At 56.1% G+C, this 19552-nt stretch overlaps 1 protein-coding gene across 11 annotated transcripts; it reads right to left on the reverse strand.

The window, feature by feature from the left end:
* Positions 1-110: 110 nt before the first annotated feature.
* HOOK2 (hook microtubule tethering protein 2) lies at positions 111-15298 on the reverse strand. 11 transcript variants are annotated; one of them, XM_063599928.1, is made up of 22 exons: positions 15128-15298; positions 11917-12002; positions 11774-11846; positions 10105-10155; positions 9891-10023; positions 9724-9791; positions 9301-9363; positions 8501-8581; positions 8263-8423; positions 8036-8176; positions 6983-7184; positions 5116-5226; positions 4919-5006; positions 4498-4567; positions 3202-3339; positions 3027-3114; positions 2790-2824; positions 2097-2179; positions 1912-2012; positions 776-886; positions 636-707; positions 111-539 (listed from the first exon to the last, which is right to left on the reverse strand). In XM_063599928.1, the coding sequence occupies exons 4-22, from the start codon at positions 10138-10140 to the stop codon at positions 390-392; spliced, it is 1932 nt and encodes a 643-aa protein (XP_063455998.1). In that variant the 5' UTR covers positions 10141-10155; positions 11774-11846; positions 11917-12002; positions 15128-15298; the 3' UTR covers positions 111-389. The 11 variants fall into 11 exon arrangements, 9 of the variants coding, with proteins under 9 accessions (XP_063455998.1, XP_054960171.1, XP_054960170.1 ...); XM_055104196.2 differs by having other exon boundaries at positions 1912-2015; positions 15128-15296; XM_055104195.2 differs by having other exon boundaries at positions 1912-2015; positions 15083-15296.
* Between the last annotated feature and the right edge of the window lie 4254 nt (positions 15299-19552).

Here is a 19552-nt window from a genome sequence, read left to right on the forward strand (position 1 = left end):
GTTACAGGCGTGAGCCACCGTACCTGGCCGCTAAGCTTTTCTTAAAAGCAATGGGCTAAGCCTCTGGCCCACTTTCTCTCCCTCACCTTGGTGCCCAGAGCACAGCCAGGGCAGATTGAACGCCTTTATTTTTCTCAAATATAAAATCAGAGTCTCCTGAGGCAGCACATGAACTCCAGAGAGAGAATCAACGACAAGAATCACATTGCTAAAAAGAACAGGCCTATATCTACCTCCTGCCCTCCCTCCCCACCAATCTGGGAGAGGGAAGAGCAGAGATCATGGCCTCAAAGCTCTCGAGCAGCTGGCTGAAGCCCAGTGCTGGGCGCCATGTGAGCTGGAGGAAGCCAGGGTGGGTGGAGCCCAGGCTGGCTTGATTGTGAGGTCTGTCAGTGCTTGTCAGTGGGGCGAAGGTTCAGAGATGCCAGGCGTCCCAACGGTCCACGGCGAGAATTGGTTGCCAGCCGCTGCTGTGCCAGGAATGACTGGGCATGGGCAGGCGCCCGCTCCTCCCCGGCTCGCTGCTGCAAGGCCATGCCCTTCAGGAGGAGGTGTGGTTGGGGTCAGGTGAGCTCACAGGACCCCCCCACCAATATTCTACCCATGAGATCTTAGAGCCCAGACCCCACACTTACCATATTATACCAGGCACTGATGAGCAGCTTTTCTTCCTGCTCCCGCTGACTTCGGCTTTTCTCAAAGTCCATCTGTCAAGGAGGCAAGTGTCAGGGGCCTAGATACGCTGGAGGCAGTGTAAAGGGACGAGGACACCCACCTCCAGGTGTCGGATGCGGACATCCCGTTCTCGGAGCTGTGTCCTCAGGGAATGGAGTTCTGGAGGTGCCCCCGCAGCTGGCCGCTGCTTGGGTTCCATGGTCTGCATGACCTACAGGTTGAGGAAGTCATAGCCAGGTGACTTTGGCCCTGAAACCCCCTGGGACATACTGGGGTGTGTGTATTCATTCATTCTTTCATTCATTATAGAGACAGAGTCCCCCTATGTTGCCCAGGATGGTCTTGAACTCCTGGCATCAAGCAATTCTCCTGCCTTAGCCTCCCAAAGTGTTGAGGTTACAAGCATGAGCCATTGTGCCCATCCATCCAGTACTTTATTTTTACTTTATTTTTATTTTTATTTTTGTGATGGAGTCTGGCTCTGTTGCCCAGCCTGGAGTGAAGTGGCGCACTCTCAGCTCACTGCAACTTTTGCCTCCCGGGTTCAAGTGATTCTCCTGCCTCAGCCTCCCGAGTAGCTGGGATTACAGGCGCATGTTACCAATCCCGCCTAATTTTTCTATTTTTCATAGAGACGGGGTTTCGCCATGTTGGCCAGGCTGCTCTCGAACTCCTGACCTCAAGGGATCAGCTGCTTCAGCCTCCCAAAGTGCTGGGATTAGCGGCGTGAGCCACTGCGCCTGGCTGTGCGGTACTTTTTTTTTTTTTTTGAGATGGACTCTTGCCCTGTCGCGTAGGCTGGAGCGCAGTGGCACAATCTCAGCTAACTGCAACCTCCGCCTCCCGGGTTCAAATGATTTTCCTGCCTCAGCCTCCTGAGTAGCTGGGATTACAGGCACCCACCACCATGCCCAGCTAATTTTTGTATTTTTAGTAGAGATGGGGTTTCACCATGTTGGCCAGGCTGGTCTCGAACTCCTGACCTCATGTTCCGCCTGCCTTGACCTCCCAAAGTGCTGGGATTACAGCCGTGAGCCACAGCACCCAGCCAGCTGTGCAGTATTTTAATGTGACAATCAGTAGCAGTGGGGAATCACGCAGAAGTCTGTCTTATGGTGGGGTATGACAGGTATGAGTTGGGGGCACAGATGTGCAAGCAGGAGGTTTGACTCAATAGGAGGCACAAAAAGTAAGAAGCCAGGGCAGGCAACTTCTGGGAACACCCAGCGTCCTCACCATGCGGGCCTTGTCCACGTAGCGGCGGTATCGCTCTTCCATGGCCCGCAAGTCCGCGTCCTTCTTCTGCAAGTTATGCTGCAGCTCCTCGATCCGCCGGGCTGCTGGCGGAAGAGGTGGCCCATCAGCTCCACGCTGCTGGGCTCTGGGATCTCCCCACCCTCTGGTCACTAGATCCTACTTACTGCTGCTATCAGTGGGTGGCTCCAGCTCCTCAATGTACTCCCGCTTCCTCTGCAACTCCAGATCTGCCTCATGAAGCTTCTGCCTGTGGGCCGGGGATGAGCAGCAGTGGGCTGACCTCCGAGCTGGCTTCTCTTTTGTCCCAGTGGTAGCCACAGACCTCCCCGCCAGCCAGAAATGCCCCTACATGGCCACAGAGCCCTCTCTGCCTGCCCCTCATGCCTGGGGGCTGTGTGCCCTGGTCCCACCAGCTCCACAGCTGTCAGAGCCACAACCCTCCGCACCCTTAGCAGGTATACCCTGGAACAGCCCTCTGCTGTCCACTTCTTCCCATCCCAAAGCTCCCAAGTTGGTTCAGCCACCATCTTCCCTTGCTAGCTTCTTCTACTCTCAACCACTCCATCCAGCAGCCAGGGATCTTTCTAGAATACAAATCTCTTCAATAGCAGACAGGTAAAATAAAAGAAAGAAGGCCAGGCGCGGTGGCTCATGCCTGTAATCCCAGCACTTTGGGAGGCCAAAGCGGGTGGATCATCTGGGGTCAGGAGTCCGAGACCAGCCTGGCCAACATAGTGAAACCCCGTCTCTACTAAAAATATAAAAAATCAGCCAGGCATGGTGGCACATGCCTAAGAAACTCCCCCCTAATGTCAAATCCATGCCCCCACGAGGAGTTCCCTCTTTCTGCGACTTACAAATGTTCCTCCAGCTTCCTTTTCAGCAAAATGGACTGGGAGAGAGAAGAGGCAAGGTGAGTGGGGGATCCAGAGAGGCCCTAATTCTTCCTTCCCAGGGTGAGGGTAGGGGGTGCCATCCTGGGCCCATGGTACTTACAATGGCCTGTATGGGGCATCGGGCAGCATGGGAGAGAGAGGAGGGTTACTTCGGGGCACAAGGGAGGGCCAGGCTGGGAGGTGGTGGGTGACACTCACATCTTCAGTCTTGCCCCCCTGCTCCTGCAGGGCTTTCTGCAGGTCCTCCACCTGGGCCCGCAGCTCGGATAGCTGCTGCTGGTTCAGCCTGCGAGGGTGGGGGCCGCTTAGTGCCTGTGCCCACTTTTGGCCCCCTCTGTCCCTGCTCTGCGCAGGTAGGTCCCCAGGGGCTCACCGGTGCTGCGTCTCCAACCCGTGGCGCGCGCGGTTGGCATCCTCCAGGTGGCGCTGCAGCTCCTCCTGCCGCTCCCGGTCGGCCGCCTCCTGCCTGCACAGCCGCTTGTTCTCCAGCTGAAGCCGCAGGAGCGTCTCCCTGCAGACCCGGGAGGAGAGAGCAGGGCCAGGGTCGAGTCACCCCGCAGGCTCGCTGGGGCTCAGGGCGAGTGGAGCTAGGAGCGGGACAGAGCCCTGGGGAAGAGCCCAGCCAGACCATGGGGTTGGAGCACCGAGGACCTACTAGGGGTTCAGGTTCCCGGCCCAGGGTTAAAGTGGACGGAGCGCTAAGCTGGGATAGGGCGTGGGGCTAGGCAGGGGCGGAGCTACAAGAGTGGATTCGAACAGCTGGGATGGGACTACAGGAAAGCGGGAAGCAGAAATGGGAAGAACTAGGATGGGACAGTTTTTTGGGTTTTTTTTGTTTGTTTGTTTGTTTGGTTAGTTTTGGCTTTTTGTTTGTTTGAGATGGAGTCTCGCTCTGTCGCCCAGGCTGGAATACAGTGGCGCGATCTCGGCTCACTGCAACCTCTGCCTCCCAGGTTCAAGCGATTCTCCTGCCCCAACCTCCCGAGTAGCTGGGACTACAGGTGCGTGCCACCACACCCGGCTAATTTTTTGTATTTTTAGTAGAGACGGGGTTTCACCGTGTTAGCCAGGATGGTCTCGATCTCCTGACCTTGTGATCCGCTCGCCTTGGCCTCCCGAAGTGCTGGGATTACAGGCGTGAGCCACCGCGCCCGGTCGTTTTTCGGGGTTTTAAATCATTTTTATTTTGTAGAGAGGGCCACTATGTTGCCCAAGCTGCTCTCAAACTCCTGGGCTCAAGTGATCCTCCAGCTTCGGCCTTCCAAAGTGCTGGGACTTAGAGGCATGATCCACCGTGCCTGGCCCGGGGTGGGAGAGTTAATCCCGGCAGGGCACAGGGGACTGAAACTCACAGAGGTTACACTAACAGGGGTGGACGCTGGGGGAAAGGATCAAAGTCAGCGGGGCTAGGGCATAGGATTTTTGTGCAGGAACTGGAGCCAGGTGTTGGACATAATTTGTGTACTAAGGATAGACCCTTGAGAAGCAAAGTCATCTGGTAGGGCTGGACAGAGCCAAATCAGGAGTAAGTGGGCCTAGGAGCCCGGCTAGCACCTGGAGCTGAGACCAAGCAACCGGGGCTAGCAGAAGATGGGAGGGCGGGAGCGGGGCTGAGGGCGGGCCTTGGCAGGCCTGGGTGGGGCCAGAGTTTTGAGTGACCCCAGGATACCTGAGCTCCGCAGGCAGGATCTCTGCGGCTAAGTTATCCACCGGTGGGGAGGTGGGATCCAGTGAGGGATCTGAAGAATGCGAGAAAAGTCTTCAGGTCTCTTCGCATCCCCTGTCCCCGCCCCTAGGGTCTTCTTCCCAAGGATCATCTTTTGGGGCTTCAAGTTCAGCCAACAGTCTGGCTTGACACAAGCTCCATCCCCGGCTTGATAGAGAACCGGGAGGGTTGGCCAAGCTTTTTAGCCTTTGCTCCACCCTGAGACCCTGAGCCTCTCTCTTCAATTTGACCGTGTCACCTCTTTCTGGTCACCTCCAGCCTGGCCTAGCTCTGTCCCCAACCTAGACATGCACTGGGACACAACCTGTTCTACCCAAACAGTACACCAGGACAGGTAAGACCCCGGGATGGGGCTTCATCTCACCGGCCTGGGTCAACCCCCGCGGCTGCAGCTGGGCGCAGCGCAGCTCCTCATTGGCCTCCCGCAAGGAGTCCCGCTCCGCCAACAGCCGCTGCAGGGACAGGGTACAAGACACTCCACGGGTCAGGCTCGGCCTCCTGGGAAATGGGCTACCCCAGAATTGGCAGGGTGGGGCTTGGGCAGTGGGACCTCAGCCTCACCTCCTTCTCCTTTGTCACCGACTCATACTTTTCCTCCAGGTTGCGGCATTCAAATAGCCATTTCTCGGCCTTCATGGCCTCCTCCTGCCGCTGGCCCTGCAGTTCCTGCACCTGAACACAGAGAGGGGAGGAATAAGGACTGCAGGGCTGGGAGCAGGGGCAGGGGCTGAGTACAAATGGTCCCCGATCCAGGATGGTTTGACTTATTATTTTTTTGACTTTACTATGGTGCTTTCAGCTGTGTATGTTTTTGCTTGTTTTTTTTAGAGACAGGGTCTAGCTCTGTTGCCCTGGCTGATCTGAAACTCCTGGCCTCAAGCAGTCCTCCCACTTCAGCCTCCCAAAGCACTGGGATTACAGGTGTGAGCCGTTGCACCCAGCCAACTGTGAATGTTAATAGTAGGAACCCATACAACCATTCTGTTTTTCAATTGCAATGAATTAGTCTTCAATAAATTGCATTATATAGTCAACGCTTTATTATAAAATAGGCTTTATGGTAGATGATTTTGCCAAACTAGGCTAAGGTAAGTTTTCTGAGCATGTTTAAGGTAGGCTAGGCTAAGCTGTGATGCTCGGTAGGTAAGGTATGTTCAATGGATTTTCTTTTTTAAAAAAATTTAAAAATTTTTATTTTTTGAAAACAGTTGGAATCTCGCTATCTTGACCAGGGTGTTCTCGAACTGCTGGCATCAAGCGATCTCCCATCTCAACCTCCCAAAGTGCTGGGATTATAGGCATGAGTCACCACGCCCAGCTCTCTTTTTCTTTTTCTTTTTTTAATATCTTTTACTTTTTTCTTTTGAGACAGAGTCTCCCTCTCTCAACCAGGCTGGAGTGCAGTGATGAGATCTTGGCTTACTGCAACTTCCACCTCCCAGGTTCAAGCGATTCTCGTGCTTCAGCTTTCTGGGTAGCTGGGATTACAGGCGCGCGCCACCAGCCCGGTTAATTTTTTTTTTTTTTTTTTTTTTCGAGACGGAGTCTTGCTCTGTCGCCCAGCCTGGAGTGCAGTAGCACGATCTCGGCTCACTGCAAGCTCCGCCTCCCGGGTTCACACCATTCTCCTGCCTCAGCCTCCCGAGTAGCTGGGAGTACAGGCGCCCACGACCACGCCCGTCTAATTTTTTGTATTTTTAGTAGAGACGGGGTTTCACCGTGTTAGCCAGGATGGTGTCGATCTCCTGACCTCGTGATCCACCCGCCTCGGCCTCCCAAAGTGCTGGGATTACAGGCGTGAGCCACCGTGCCCAGACTAATTTTTCTATTTTTAAGTAGAGACAGGGTTTCGCTATGTTGGCCAGGATGGTCTCAAACTCCTGGCCTCAAGTGATGTGGGGTTACAGAAGGAGTTATGGGGTGCCCGCCTTGGCCTCCCAAAGTGCTGGGATTACAGGCGCGAGCCACCGCGCCCGGCCTTTTTCTTTTGAGTCAGGGTCTCACCCTGTCACCCAGGCTGGAATGCAGTGATGCAGCCACAGCTCACTACAACCTCGAAATCCTGGGCTCAAGTGATCCTCCCGGCTCAGCCTCCCAAAGCGCTGGGATACCAGGCCTGGCCTTTATGCATTTTAGGATATTTTCAATTTACCACGAGTTTTGTTACATGGGTGGGTAGCCCCAAGTAAATCAAGCAGCATGGTGAAGCGGCGGGCATCAAAGAATTTAGAGGAGCGGTACTTAAGGGAAGGGAAAGGCTGGGCTTACTAACCCAGACAGAAGAGCAGCGTGGGTGGAGGGAAGAGGCCCGGAGGGCGTGGCCTACGTACAAATAAGGGAGGGGATCGGGGTGGGCGGAGGGCTGGCCAACGGTGAGAGACTTGCTACCAGGGGCGGGGCCCCGGCCCTAACCCCGCCCCCGCCGCACCTGCCGCCGCTGCGCCTCCAGCTGGGCGCGCAGGGAGCCGGCTCGGCGTAGCTCATCCTCCAGTTGCCGCGTGCGCTCGGCGTGGCCGGCGTTGCGTTCCTCCAGCTGCCGCACCTGCCGCCGCAGCTCCCTCAGCTCGCCCAAGCGGCGCCGGCAACTGGTCAGCGTGGCCTCCAGCTGCCCAGCACGCTCCGAGGACTGCCTAGGGGAGTGGGAGGGAAGGGGGAGGGCTGAGAGCTCTGATCAGGGGTCAGCTGGGATGTGGAGTGGCCCTTGGAGCACAGGGTGTTGTTCAGCCTGAGGCTTTTGGGTTCAACGTGAAGGGGTCATGAAAGTCGAGGGTTAGGGGTCAATCAGGGCCTGGAGCTGTTGAGAGCCATTACAGCAATGGTTAGCCCAGGGTTATAATCAGGTATCCGCTGGGGTGGAATTGTGGGGACACAGAGGGTGGGGTTATAGGGGGAGTGATGGGGAGCCTAGAGAGGTCTGAGCATCTGCCAAGGACACCTTGGAGTCATTGGGAGAGCTATGGGACAAGAGGACTGCGGGGTCCTTAGAAGTGCAATTGGGGGGTGCACTAGTACCTTCGCATTACAGAGATGCTATAGGGGCCCAGTGCAGCCCTTTGTGGTTACAGAAGGCACAGTAGAGTCAAAAGGGGGTGCAAAGTAATTGCATTGTGGAGTCCTAGAAGGTACCATGGGATCCAGGGGCATTATGAAGCCCAAACTGTGCAGTGGGATCTGCAGAGCATTGTAGGGGAGGTTCTTGTGTTTTGGGGGGGGCCACAGGGATGCTATGGGGTCTTGGAAGCATACTGTGGGATAAGGGGGGGGCAGTGTGGGGTCCAGGGGATATGGTGGAATTCAGGATAGTGCAATGTGGCCTTGGGCGTTCTGTAGGGCTCAGGGTGGCACTGTGGAGTCCAGGGGGCATATTGGGGGTTCACTGGGCACATGAAAATTACAGAGCTGCTATGGCATCAGAGGGGAACTCTGGAAACAGGTTTATCCCCCGCCCCCCGTGATGGGGACCCAGGAACCCACCACTCACCGTAGTTCATCCATCTCATCCTTCAGGGCCTGTGCCTCCTGGGCCAGGCTAGTCAGCGCCTGGTTCCGGTGCTGCAGCTCCGCAACCTCCCTCTCCAGCTCGGCACAGCGCAGGCGCTCATCCTCCCTGCCACTCTCCAGCCTGGGGGTGTTGGGGGAAGAGCACATGAGGGGGCTGCCCTACCCCGGTCCCCTGGCTTGCCTGGCCCAGTCCCCAGCTGATCACACCTGAAGTTCTCCTCCTGTAACTGCTCCAGCTGGGATTGCAGCAGCAGCAGCTTCTTGGCGGTGAGACCTGGGGTACCCTCGCCTTCAGGCCGACCCATCCGCTCCCGCAGCCCTGCATTCTCTTGCGCCAGGCTCTGCTTCTCCTCTGACAGGAGCATCAGCTGCGGGCAGGGCAGAAAGATGAGCTTGGGCTTGGAGAGGGACTACTCAAGTGACCCTGCCCCACCTAGGGCCCTACCTGCCGCTCCAGATCCAGACAGCGCTGCTGTAATTCGTCCCCCTCCTCAGCCTCCTCACTTAGGAAATAGTACCTGCGGGACTGCAGAGATGAGGGGGAAGAGGAACTCAGGGATTCAGGAGAAGGACGGGGGGAGGGAGGCTGAGATCTCTAGAGGCCAAATGGAGGGGGCCAAGAAACCCTCAGGATTGAAAAGAGGGCTGGCGCCGGGTGCAGTGGCTCGCGCCTATAATCCCAGCACTTTGGGAGGCTGAGGCGGGTGGGTTACCTGAGATCAGGAGTTCCAGACCAGCCTGCCCAACGTGGCGAACCCCTTCTCTACTAAAAACACAAAAATTAGCCGGGTGTGGTGGCGCGTGCCTGTAGTCCTGGCTACTCGGGAGGCTGAGGCAGGAGAATCGCTTGAACCCGGGAGGCGGAGGTTGCAGTGAGCCGAGATCGTGCCACTGCACTCCAGCCTGGGTGACAGAGTGAGACTCCATCTCAAAAAAAAAAAAAGAAAAAGAAAAAGAAAAAGAAAAGAAAAGAAAACAGGGCTGGGGTTGGAGACTGAAGGAAGAGCGATTCCAGAACACTGGAGACCTGGTACAGGAAGTGGCTAGCACCTTGGAAGATGGGCGTGGCTTACAGGCTTAAGGACAAGCCCCTCCCCCTTAGGCAGCCCTGAGCATCTGTAAGCGGGGTCTGGACCTTTAACAAGGTTAAGTCACAAGGTTAATCACAGCAAACTTATCCCCAACTCCCGGCCTTTGGATTTGCTGATCCCTGTGCCTGGAACACCTTTCCCCCAAATCTCTTACCTGGCTGTCAAAGTTGCCATACGTCTCTGGTGACAGGGAGTCAGGAGTGTCTTTGGTCATGAGCTGGGGAGTGGGAAGGGGCATTGTAATGAACTGGATATCTGAGGCCAGCCTTCAAAGTATCTACTATCTAACCTGAGAACCTCTCCATCCTCCCGTCAAGGCCAGTTCTGCCCAATAACCCCAGCCCAGAGGCTGCCCTCCTGCCTCCAGCACAGAGGGAAGCCAGATCCCTTGAGCCTGCTAGATTGCGACTTAGAGCTGGGAGGAGCTGGCAGACACATGAGACAGAGATGTCTGGCCAGCTGAGTTCCAGGCAGAGTCCAGACCTTACCAGGGCAGGGCCTGTGCCCAGTTCTCTCTGCCCTAGAGATGTCCCCTCTCCTGACATTTTCCAGTTGCACACTGAGTGCCCCCACCCACCTCTTGGATGGCTTCCATCACCACATGCTGAACCGATTCTTCCAGCGTCATGATTCTCTGGATGTGGTCTGGGGATCAAGGTGGGGGAGGCTGAGACCCAGGGGTGAGGTGGGGAGGAAGGAGGATTTCCTCAGGCCAGCCCTGGGGACCCCCTAAGCTCCCCATACCCTGCTTTTTCTCGCAACTGATGGCACAGCCCAGCACCAGCTGAAGCAGCTTGCCGAGCTCTGCCGGGTCTGAGAACTCTCCAATGAGGCTCACATCTGGGAGATGATCTTCTGACACAGGATGCGCCAGGACCTGGGGAGAAGGGGGTGTCAGGGGCTCATGGGCCCACCCTTCTCCCAACTCAACCCCCTGAATCCCTTTACAGTTACTCACATCCTGGGAGTACTCTACTAGGCTCCGTAAGACCATCTTCAGATTGCTGACCTAGGGAGGAACAAGGAACTGTGGACAAGTTCAGAGGCCTCCCACTCTGAATCTGTAGGTCCCATCCTTTCTCCACCTCACTTCTCCTTCCCTGCTCATCTCATCCTATTCTGTCTGTGTGCGCCTTCCTCTAGGGGTGACCTGTCTGGCTGTCTGCCCCTTTTGTCTGCCTGACCATCTTTGTTTCTTTTTTTTTTTTTTTTTTTTGCTTTAGCTTTTTAAGACAGGGTCTGGCTCTGTCACCCAGGCTGGAGTGCAGTGGTGCAATCTTGGCTCACTGCAGCCTCGACCTCCTGGGGTCAAGCAATCCTCCTATCTCTGCCTCCCGGTAGCTGGGACTACAGGCATATGCCACCACAATCGACTACTTTTTTTTATTTGTAGAGAGGAGGTTTTGCTATGTAGCCCAGGCTGGTCTCAAGCTCCTGAGCTCAAGCAATCCTCCCACCTCAGCCTCTAAAATTGCTGGGATTACAGGCATGAGTCACTGTGCCCGGCCTGCCTGACCATCTTCCTTCATATGTCTCCAGAACCAAGTCACTTCTCACCACCTGCCCCACCATCCTTCAGCCCTACCCATCCATCTTTACCTCTCACCTGGATTAGTGCACCAGCTGCCTCTCCTCTTCCACTTTTGCTGCCTACATTTTATTTCTCTCCATGCAGCCAGGGGGAGCTTTATAAAGCCCAAGCCAGGTTGCATCTTTGCTCTGCTAAAACCCTGCCTTGACTTTCCACAGCACTTAAAAATAGAATCCACACCCCCACCATGGCCTGCCAGGCCCCTGATGACCTCATCTCCTACAAATCTTGCCCTCTTGCTCTGTTCTGCCCTCTCTGCCATTCCTCCATCACACCAAGTTTATTCCCAAATCACGGCCTTTACATCTGCTATTCCCTATGCCTGGAACACCGTTCCCCCAAATTTCACTTGGAGATTAACCCATCTGATGTAATCAGCCACCTATGCCCTCATTGCTCTCTCTCAAAGCCCTGCTTTTTTGTTGTCTTCACAGAACTACTGGCATCAAAAGTTTTTTCTTTTTCTTTTTTTTTTTTTTTTCTTCTTCTTGAGACAAGAGTCTCGATCTGTTGCCCAGGCTGGAGTGCAATGGCTCAATCTCAGCTCACTCCATCCTCCACCTCCCAGGTTCAAGTGATTCTCATGTCTCAGCCTCCCAAGTAACTGGGATTACAGGCGTACACCACCCCACCCAGCTAATTTTTGTATTTTTAGTAGAGATGGGGTTTCAACTTGTTGGCCAGGCTGGTCTTGAACTCCTGGCCCCAGGTGATCCACCCACTTTAGCCTCTCAAAGTGTTGGGATTACAGGCATGAGCCACTGCGCCCAGCCTGGAAGTTAATTTTTACGGTTGTGTATGTGTTGCTTGTCACTAGAATGATGGCTGTGTGGGGCAGGTTTTTGTCTGTGTTATTCCTTGCTGAATGCCCAGGCCTGGCACAGGGTGAGTACTCCATAGATGAATGGATGAACAAATGGTTGATCACCAGACATCTGTCCCTCTTCCTGCCCATCACCCAGGACATGTGCCTAGCTGGCCCGTCCCTGGTCATCTCTTCACCAGTCTGTCCTCTAATCAGGAGTCCACTTGTCACCTTCAGCTTCCAGTTGGGACCTGGATCTTCCGAGATGCCCTGGAGCCATGCCTCGTTGAACCAGGAGGGGTCTCTGGGGGCGAGAAGGTGGGATGAGCAGACTGGGGGACACTTTTGGGATCCTCCCCTTCAGCTCCACTCACATCTGGTTCAGCACATAGGCTACGGCAAGGCCGCTGCTCAGGTCCTGAGGGCTGGCACAGGGAGACGGAACGTGGAACGTCTGTAACTGAGGGGTAAAGGAAAGGACAACGGAAAGAGTTAGGGCCTGGGAGCGCCGAACCACTCCCCTTTTGCAGACTTTTCCAGTCAGCGAACCTCACATGGTGGGGCGGGCGCTGCTCCGCCACAGCAGCTCTGCGAGGGACTGGCTTCTGCTCACCTGAGACCGGAGGGGGCGTGGCCTCACTTCACCTCTGCCCAACAAACCCTGCGCGTCCAGGCCAGGGTGGTATCGCGAGTCACCTGGGCCCCACAGGCACCACGTGACCAGGCCAATTCACCTGTGTCCTCGCCCCACGTGAACCAACCACAGAGGGGCGGGGCCTCACCTGTCCTTTCCACGCAGACTTGCCACGTGACGGGGGCGGGTGCTCGGGCCAGAGTCCAACGGTCCAGCAAGTCGACGACCCCGCACCTCCCAGCCCCAGCACCAAGAGACTGACCGAACCAGGGCCAGGGATCCCGGGCAAGAGGAGCGGGCGCTCACCTTCCCCTAGCCCCGCCCCACGACCTACCCAGGTGAGCAGAGACCCGCATAGCTCAGCTTTGTCCACGCTCATGGCTCCCGATCGGATTCAATCCAGGCCACGGAGCCCCGGCGCCGCAGCAGCCTCCGGGTCCGCCACCAGCGAGCGCCCGCAGCCCCGACCTCCCGCTCGGCCTAGAGCGCCGCCCCGCCCCGCCCCCTAGGCGCAGGCCCCGCCCCGCCCCCAAGCCCAGGCTCCGCCTCGGTAACGTAATCTCCTCCCCACGCCCGCTCTTGCCTCAAGCCCCGCCATCTTGGATCCGGGCACCGTTCGGGCGCCCGCCCTGCCGCTAGGGGTCAGCCTGGCCCAGCCTTGTGCATCCGAGGGTGTTCCCACCTCCCATCCTCGCCCTGGCCCTTTTTGGGGTGGGAGGTCCTCAAGATCCTTTTGAGACGGAGGTGCTCCACCCTGTTACACAAGCGCATTCACGTCTTTTCCCTGCAACTTAAGTAAATTCTTGTGTCTAACCACTTTATAATCGGAGCCTTTGTGCGGGGAGGGGCGAGCCCTGGCACTTTCTATGGACTGGGAGAGGGGATGCTAAAGGGGTTTTCCCGCCGGACGCGGTGGCTCTCGACTGTAATTCCAGTATTTTGGGAGGCCTAGGAGGGAGAATTAATTTGGATAGAAGTTGGAGACCAGCCTCTCTTCAAAAAATTTAAAAATTGCCCAGGTAGCGGTGGCTCACGCCTGTAATCCCAGCACTTTGGGAGGCCGAGGCGGGCGGATCACGAGGTCAGGTGTTCGAGACCAGCCTGGCCAACATGGTGAAACCCCGTCTCTACTAAAAATACTAAAAATTAGCTGGGCGTGGTGGCGCACGCCTGATTTCAGCTACTCAGGAGGCTGAGGCAGGAGAATCGCTTGAACCCTGGAGGCGGAGGTTGCAGTCAGCCGAGATCGTACCACTGCACTCCAGGAGGCAACAGTGCAAGACTCCTTCTCAAAAAAAAAAAAAAAAATAGACATGTTGGCGTGTTTCTGTGGTCCTAGCTCCTAGCTCTACAGAGGCTGAGGTGGGAGGATAGCTTGAGTCCAGGAGGTCGAGACTGCAGTGAGCCGTGATAGGGCCACTGCACTCCAGTCTGGGTGACAGAGCAAGACTCTGTCTCAAAAAAATAACAATAAAAATTTAAAAATAGGGCCGGGCGCGGCGGCTCACGTCTGTATTCCAGCACTTTGGGAGGCCGAGGCAGGCGGATCACGAGGTCAGGAGATCGAGACCATCCTGGCTAACACGGTGAAACCCCTTCTCTACTAAAAATACAAAAAATTAGCCGGGCATGGTGGCACGCGCCTGTAGTCCCAGCTACTCGGGAGGTTGAGGCAGGAGAATAGCTTGAACCCAAGAGGCGGAGGTTGCAGTGAGCCGAGATCGCGCCACTGCACTCCAGCCTGGGCGACAGAGCGAGACTGTCTCAAAAAAAATAAATAAAATAAAATAAAATAAAATGCCTGGCGCGATGGTTCACATCTGTAATCCCAGCACTTTGGGAGGTCGAGGAGGGAGGACTGCTTGAACCCAGGAGTTCGAGAACAGCCCTGGCAACACAGCGAGACTCCGTCTCTACAAAAATAAAATAAAAAATAAAAGTAGCTGGGCGTGGTGGCACGCACCTATTCCCAGCTACTCCAGAGGCTGAGGTGGGAGGATCGCTTGAGTCCGGGAGGTCAACGCTGCAGTGAGCCGTGGTCGCGCCACTGCACTCCAGCCTGGACGTCAGGGGGGAGACCCTGTCTCAAGAAATAAATAAATGAAGGGATCCTCCCCGCATTATTGACTCCAGGAGTAGATAGGGGAACACGGGTATGGTCCTAGGTCGAGAAGAGGTCAGTTAGACACACATGTCCTGGCTGATGGATAGGCACCCTTGCCCAGCCTGGATCCGTCTTCCACGATATTCCCCCCGCGCCTTGCCCTCCCCAGATGCGCGCCCGGCATCACCCCCACCTCAGAACCCAGGATTTGGCTGAAGCTGCCGCGTCGCCCGGGCCCACCAGGGGGCGCGGAGACCGCAGAACGCGGCCTAGGGGGAAGACTGTGCGCCCGCCCTGAAACCCCGGCTGGGGCGGTGGAGGGGGGGTCAATGGAAAGTGATGGGAATTATAGTTAACAATAAATTGCAGTCACCATGTATGGAGTGCTTACTGTATGCAGTCCCTGCGCTAAGCGATTTAAATACATAGACTATTGAATCCTCCCCATGTCTCCAGATGGCAAGTGCTGTTTTAATTCCCTGCTTTGCCGGCGAGAAAACAGAGGTTCCGAGTGGACCGGGTTTTGAGGGGAAGGGTGAAGCCCAGGCTCGCGCCCTGTGACCCCAGGGTCCCTCGGCAACCCCTCCCCCGTAGACGGGCGGGGTAATGTGCACTAATTAGAGGTTATTAGCTGTACCCAGAGGGAGGGGCGGGCTCTGCATTGGGGGCGGGCCCAGATCGGAGGGGAGGGGCGCTGCTCCCACCCACCCAGAAGATCCTGGCGCCAGAGACCTTGCCCCGGAGCAGGGTGGGCAAAGTGACAGCTGCTCCCCGCGCGCATCGCACGAACGCAGTCACTCACCCCCAGACACCCGATTACAGCCCACTCATGCGCAGCCGTACGCACCCGGGGGCCTCGGATGCTCGTCCATATCCCCACAACCTCCTCCCGCGTGGTTTTCCAGACTCCAGCCCCTGGGAGCGGGTGGAGAGGATAGTGGGGGAAGGGGACAAGGGCCGGCAGCGCTGGCTTCCGGACTGGGCTGTCTTCCGGCGGTCGTGGGAACAGCTGCCGTTGGCTCCCCCACCTCGCATTCACCAGAGGAGAGGGTGCTGCCAATACAGGGAAACAGGGCCACCCCGTTCCCAGGTAGCAATGGGAGGTGAGCCAGGAACCACAGCTGTTACAAGCAGGGGTGGCTGGACATGCTGAGATCACCACATTAGGGCGGGGGTCGCAGGGATTTTGATGTTTAGGGGAAATCTGGAAATCCAAATATTTAGGCAAATTGACTTAAATTGTGCTAATGTTGGCGTCATGTTGTGGGCGTCCCAGATGTTCGGGGAGCCAGGAGTCCCCAGACTTAAGGAAAATCTGGGTGTGCTCAATTTGGGGGAGGAGCATAACCCTCCATTTTGCGGCGGCAGGGAGTCCCACATTTGGGGAAAAGCAGTGAGCTTCTATGTCGGCAGGGAAGACAGCAGCAATCTCTGTTTTGAAACACAGGGAGCCCCGCTGTGCGGAGATCCAGGCACCTTTAATTCAGCAAGAGGGGATGAAAAACCCTCCACATTTTGGAAGAAGGATCCAAACCCCTGTTTTAGGTAAAGAGAGCCCCCAACGTTTTGGGGGATGGTCTGAAGGCCGCCATTTGTAGGGACACAGAGCCCTGGTGTGCAGGTCTGGGCCAGCAGCCCCCAGCTGGATTGGGGAGCCCACCCCCTCTACTGGTTTCCAGGAACAGCTGGGCCCAGCCTGGGTTGTACTGCTGGGAAGCGGCTGACTCAACCCCTCCCTGTGGCCACAGCTGGACCCCGGCCTGCCCCCTCCAGCGTTCACATCTGGGCAGGGACCCAGTCTTCATCAGGGCTGAGAAGGGGACCCTCAGTCCCACAACTGGAGAACAGTGCCCCTCTGCCACTCCCCTGGCTGACCACAGCCACTGGGTGGACTCCATGCATCATTACCATGGAGGACTCTGGCAGGCCCCCTACAGCCCAGATATTGACATCCTGCCAGGAACTCCTAGCCAGTCCCCCCTCCCTGTGTCTGTGTGTGTCTGAGTCCATGTGAAATGTCCTAGGTTTTTTTGTGTTTTTGAGAGAAAGGGTTTTGCTATGTTGCCCAGGATGGTCTCGACCTCCTGACTTCAAGTAATCCTCCTGCCTCTGCCTCCTAAAGTGCTGGGATTTCAGGCGTGAGCCACGGCGCCTGGCCAAATGTGCTGGTCTTTGTAGGTGTGAGATGGAGGATCTGTGACTGTGTGTACACGGGCATGTGTTCTGCATCCATTGTGTCATAAGGCCTTCGAGTTTGTGCAACAGGCTGTGCCTGATTTGATGGGGGGGAGGGCTGGTTTCGGGGACTGGGGGAGGGGAAATTTGTAACATCCTTGTCGGTAACATCCTTGTCCGTAACATCCAGGTTGGGGCCGGGCTTGGTGGCTCGCGCCAGTAATCCCAGCACTTTGGGAGGTCAAGGCAGGCAGATCACTTGAGGTCAGGGGTTCAAGACCAGCCTGGCCAACATAGTGAAACCCTGTCTCTACTAATAATACAATAATCAGCCAGGCGTGGTGGTGAGCGCCTGTAATCCCAGCTACTCAGGAGGTTGAGGCAAGAGAATTGCTTGAACCTGGGAGGCAGAGATTGCAGTGAGCCGAGAACGCGCCATTACACTCTAGCCTAGGTAACAAAGCAAGACTCCATCTCAAAAACAACAACAACCAAAAAAACCAATCCAGATTTTAGGGTGACTAGGGAACCTCTAGTGTGTGCCCCTGTGTATCTCTGTATGGTCCAGGCAGAGTTTGGGTGGGGCTCTCTCCAATTGCATCTTCATGTGTTGTGTGTCTGTGTCTACTATATACGTCTATATGGGACCTCACTTTGGGTCTATATCTGTGTCATTCTTTTTTTCTTTTTCTTTTTTTGAGACGGAGTCTCACTCTGTCACCCAGGCTGGAGTGCAGTGGAGTGATCTCGGTTCACTGCAAGCTCCGCCTCCCGAGTTCACGCCATTCTCCTGCCTCAGCCTCCCGAGTAGCTGGGACTACAGGCGCCCGCCACCAGGCGTGGCTAATTTTTTGTATTTTTAGTAGAGACGGGGTTTCACCGTGTTAGCCAGGATGGTCTCGATCTCCTGACCTCGTGATCCGCCCACCTTGGCCTCCCAAAGTGCTGGATTACAGGCGTGAACCACCGCGCCCGGCATTTTTTTTTTTTTTTTTTTTTTTTTGAGACAGAGTCTCGGCCGGGCACGGTGGCTCACGCCTGCAATCCCAGCACTTTGGAAGGCCGAGGTGGGCGGATCCGGAGGTCAGGAGATCGAGACCATCCTGGCTAACACAGTGAAACCCCGTCTCTACCAAAAATACAAAAAATTAGCCGGGCGTAGTGGCGGGCGCCTGTAGTCCCAGCTACTGGGGAGGCAGAGGCAGGAGAATGGCGTGAACCCGGGAGGCGGAGCTTGCAGTGAGCGGAGATGGCTCCACTGCACTCCAGCCTGGGTGACAGAGCGAGACTCCGTCTCAAAAAAAAATAATAATAATAAAAATAAAAATAAAGAAAAAGAAGGCTGGGCGCGGTGGCTCACGCAGGTAATCCCAGCACTTTGGGAGGCCGAGGTGGGCGGATCAGGAGTTCAGGAGATCGAGACCATCCTGGCTAACACGGTGAAACCCCGTCTCTACTAAAACTACAAAAAAATTAGCCGGGCATGGTGGCGGGCGCCTGTGGTCCCAGCTACTCGGGAGGCTGAGGCAGGAGAATGGCGTGAACCCGGGAGGCAGAGCTTGCAGTGAGCCGAGATCGTGCCACTGCACTCCAGCCTGGGCGACAGAGCAAGACTCCGTCTAAAAAAATAAAATATAAAAAAAAAAATAACGAAAAAGAAAAAGAGACAGAGTCTCGCTCTGTCGCCCAGTCTGTAATGCAGTGGCGCCATCTCAGCTCACTGCAAGCTCCGCCTCCCAGGTTCACGCCATTCTCCTTCCTCAGCCTCCCCAGTAGCTGGGACCACAGGCGCCCGCCACTACGCCTGGCTAATTTTTTGTATTTTTAGTAGAGACGGGGTTTCAGTGTGTTAGCCAGGATGGTCTCGATCTCCTGACCTCCTGATCCGCCCGCCTTGGCCTCCCAAAGTGCTGGGATTACAGGCGTAAGCCATCGCGCCCGGCCGTCCACTTGACATTTTGAGTGTCCCTGTACGTGGTCTTGTCTCTGTGACTGTATCCCATTTCGTGCCCCCTATTTGTGGTAACAGGGGTCATGCGATGGCATGACTATCTTATGTGTCTGTATGTATCTCTGTGCCACCACAATCACCATGGAAGAAGTGTGGCTGTGTGACAAAACAAGCCCTGGTGTGCAAAACTGTGTCCCTCCCTGTTCCTGTTTTTTTTTTTTTTTTTCTTTTGAGACGGGGTCTCCTGTGTTGCCCAGGCTGCAGTGCAGTGGCACAATCGCTGCTCAGTGCAGCCTTGAATTCCTGGCCTCAAGTGATCCTCTCGCCTCAACCCCCACATACCTGGGACTATAGACACGACTATAGGCATGCACCACCATGCCCAGCTCATTAAGAAAAAATATTTTTGTAGAGACAGGGGTCTTGCTATGTTGCCCAGGCTGGTCTTGAACTACTGGCCTCAAGCGATCCTCTGGCCTTGGCCTCTCAAAATTCTGAGATTACAGGCCTGAGCCACTGCGCCCGTCCTATTTTGCTGGATGGGGTTGCTTTATCAGGATGTATCTGCCACCTACCTATGTATGAATATGGCTCTGTTTGCGTCCCTATCACAAACGCTATGTGACTGACGTGCCTGCGTGATTGTCTGCGTCTCCATCCACGTGTGTCCGTGTTCGCTGCGAGGCTGGCTGGACTAGAATGGGTTGTGCCAAGATGTGGCAGGTGTATCCTGCGTCCGTGTGACACTGTGGGTCAGGGAGTTTGTTTGTGACCTTGTGTGTAGGGGGCGGGAAGTGGGAGTCAAAGTCACAGAGGACAGCAGGCTGCGCGGACGCAGTGATGTGCGCAGAGCGCCTCCCGCCCCGCCGTTCCCCTCCGGGAGGCGCCCTCCCCGCGTTGCGGGGGCGCGTGCGTCGTGCGTGACGTGAGACACGACGGGGGTCGCTGCGTGCGTGGAACCCGACGCGGTCGTGCGTGCAAGCGCGGGGGGTGGAAGGGCGGGAGCTCTGCACTGGCTGCGTGCGCGCGTGCGTGGGCGGTGGCGGGGGCTGGGCGAGCGGAGGCGCGCAGGGCAGGACCAGCCCCGCCCCGGCCGGGACCTTGGGGCGCCGGTGAAACCCGGGAGGGGGCCTCCGTTAACCCCTT

Source organism: Pan paniscus, chromosome 20, assembly GCF_029289425.2.
Source record: "Pan paniscus chromosome 20, NHGRI_mPanPan1-v2.0_pri, whole genome shotgun sequence".
Classification (NCBI taxonomy): Eukaryota; Metazoa; Chordata; class Mammalia; order Primates; family Hominidae; genus Pan; species Pan paniscus.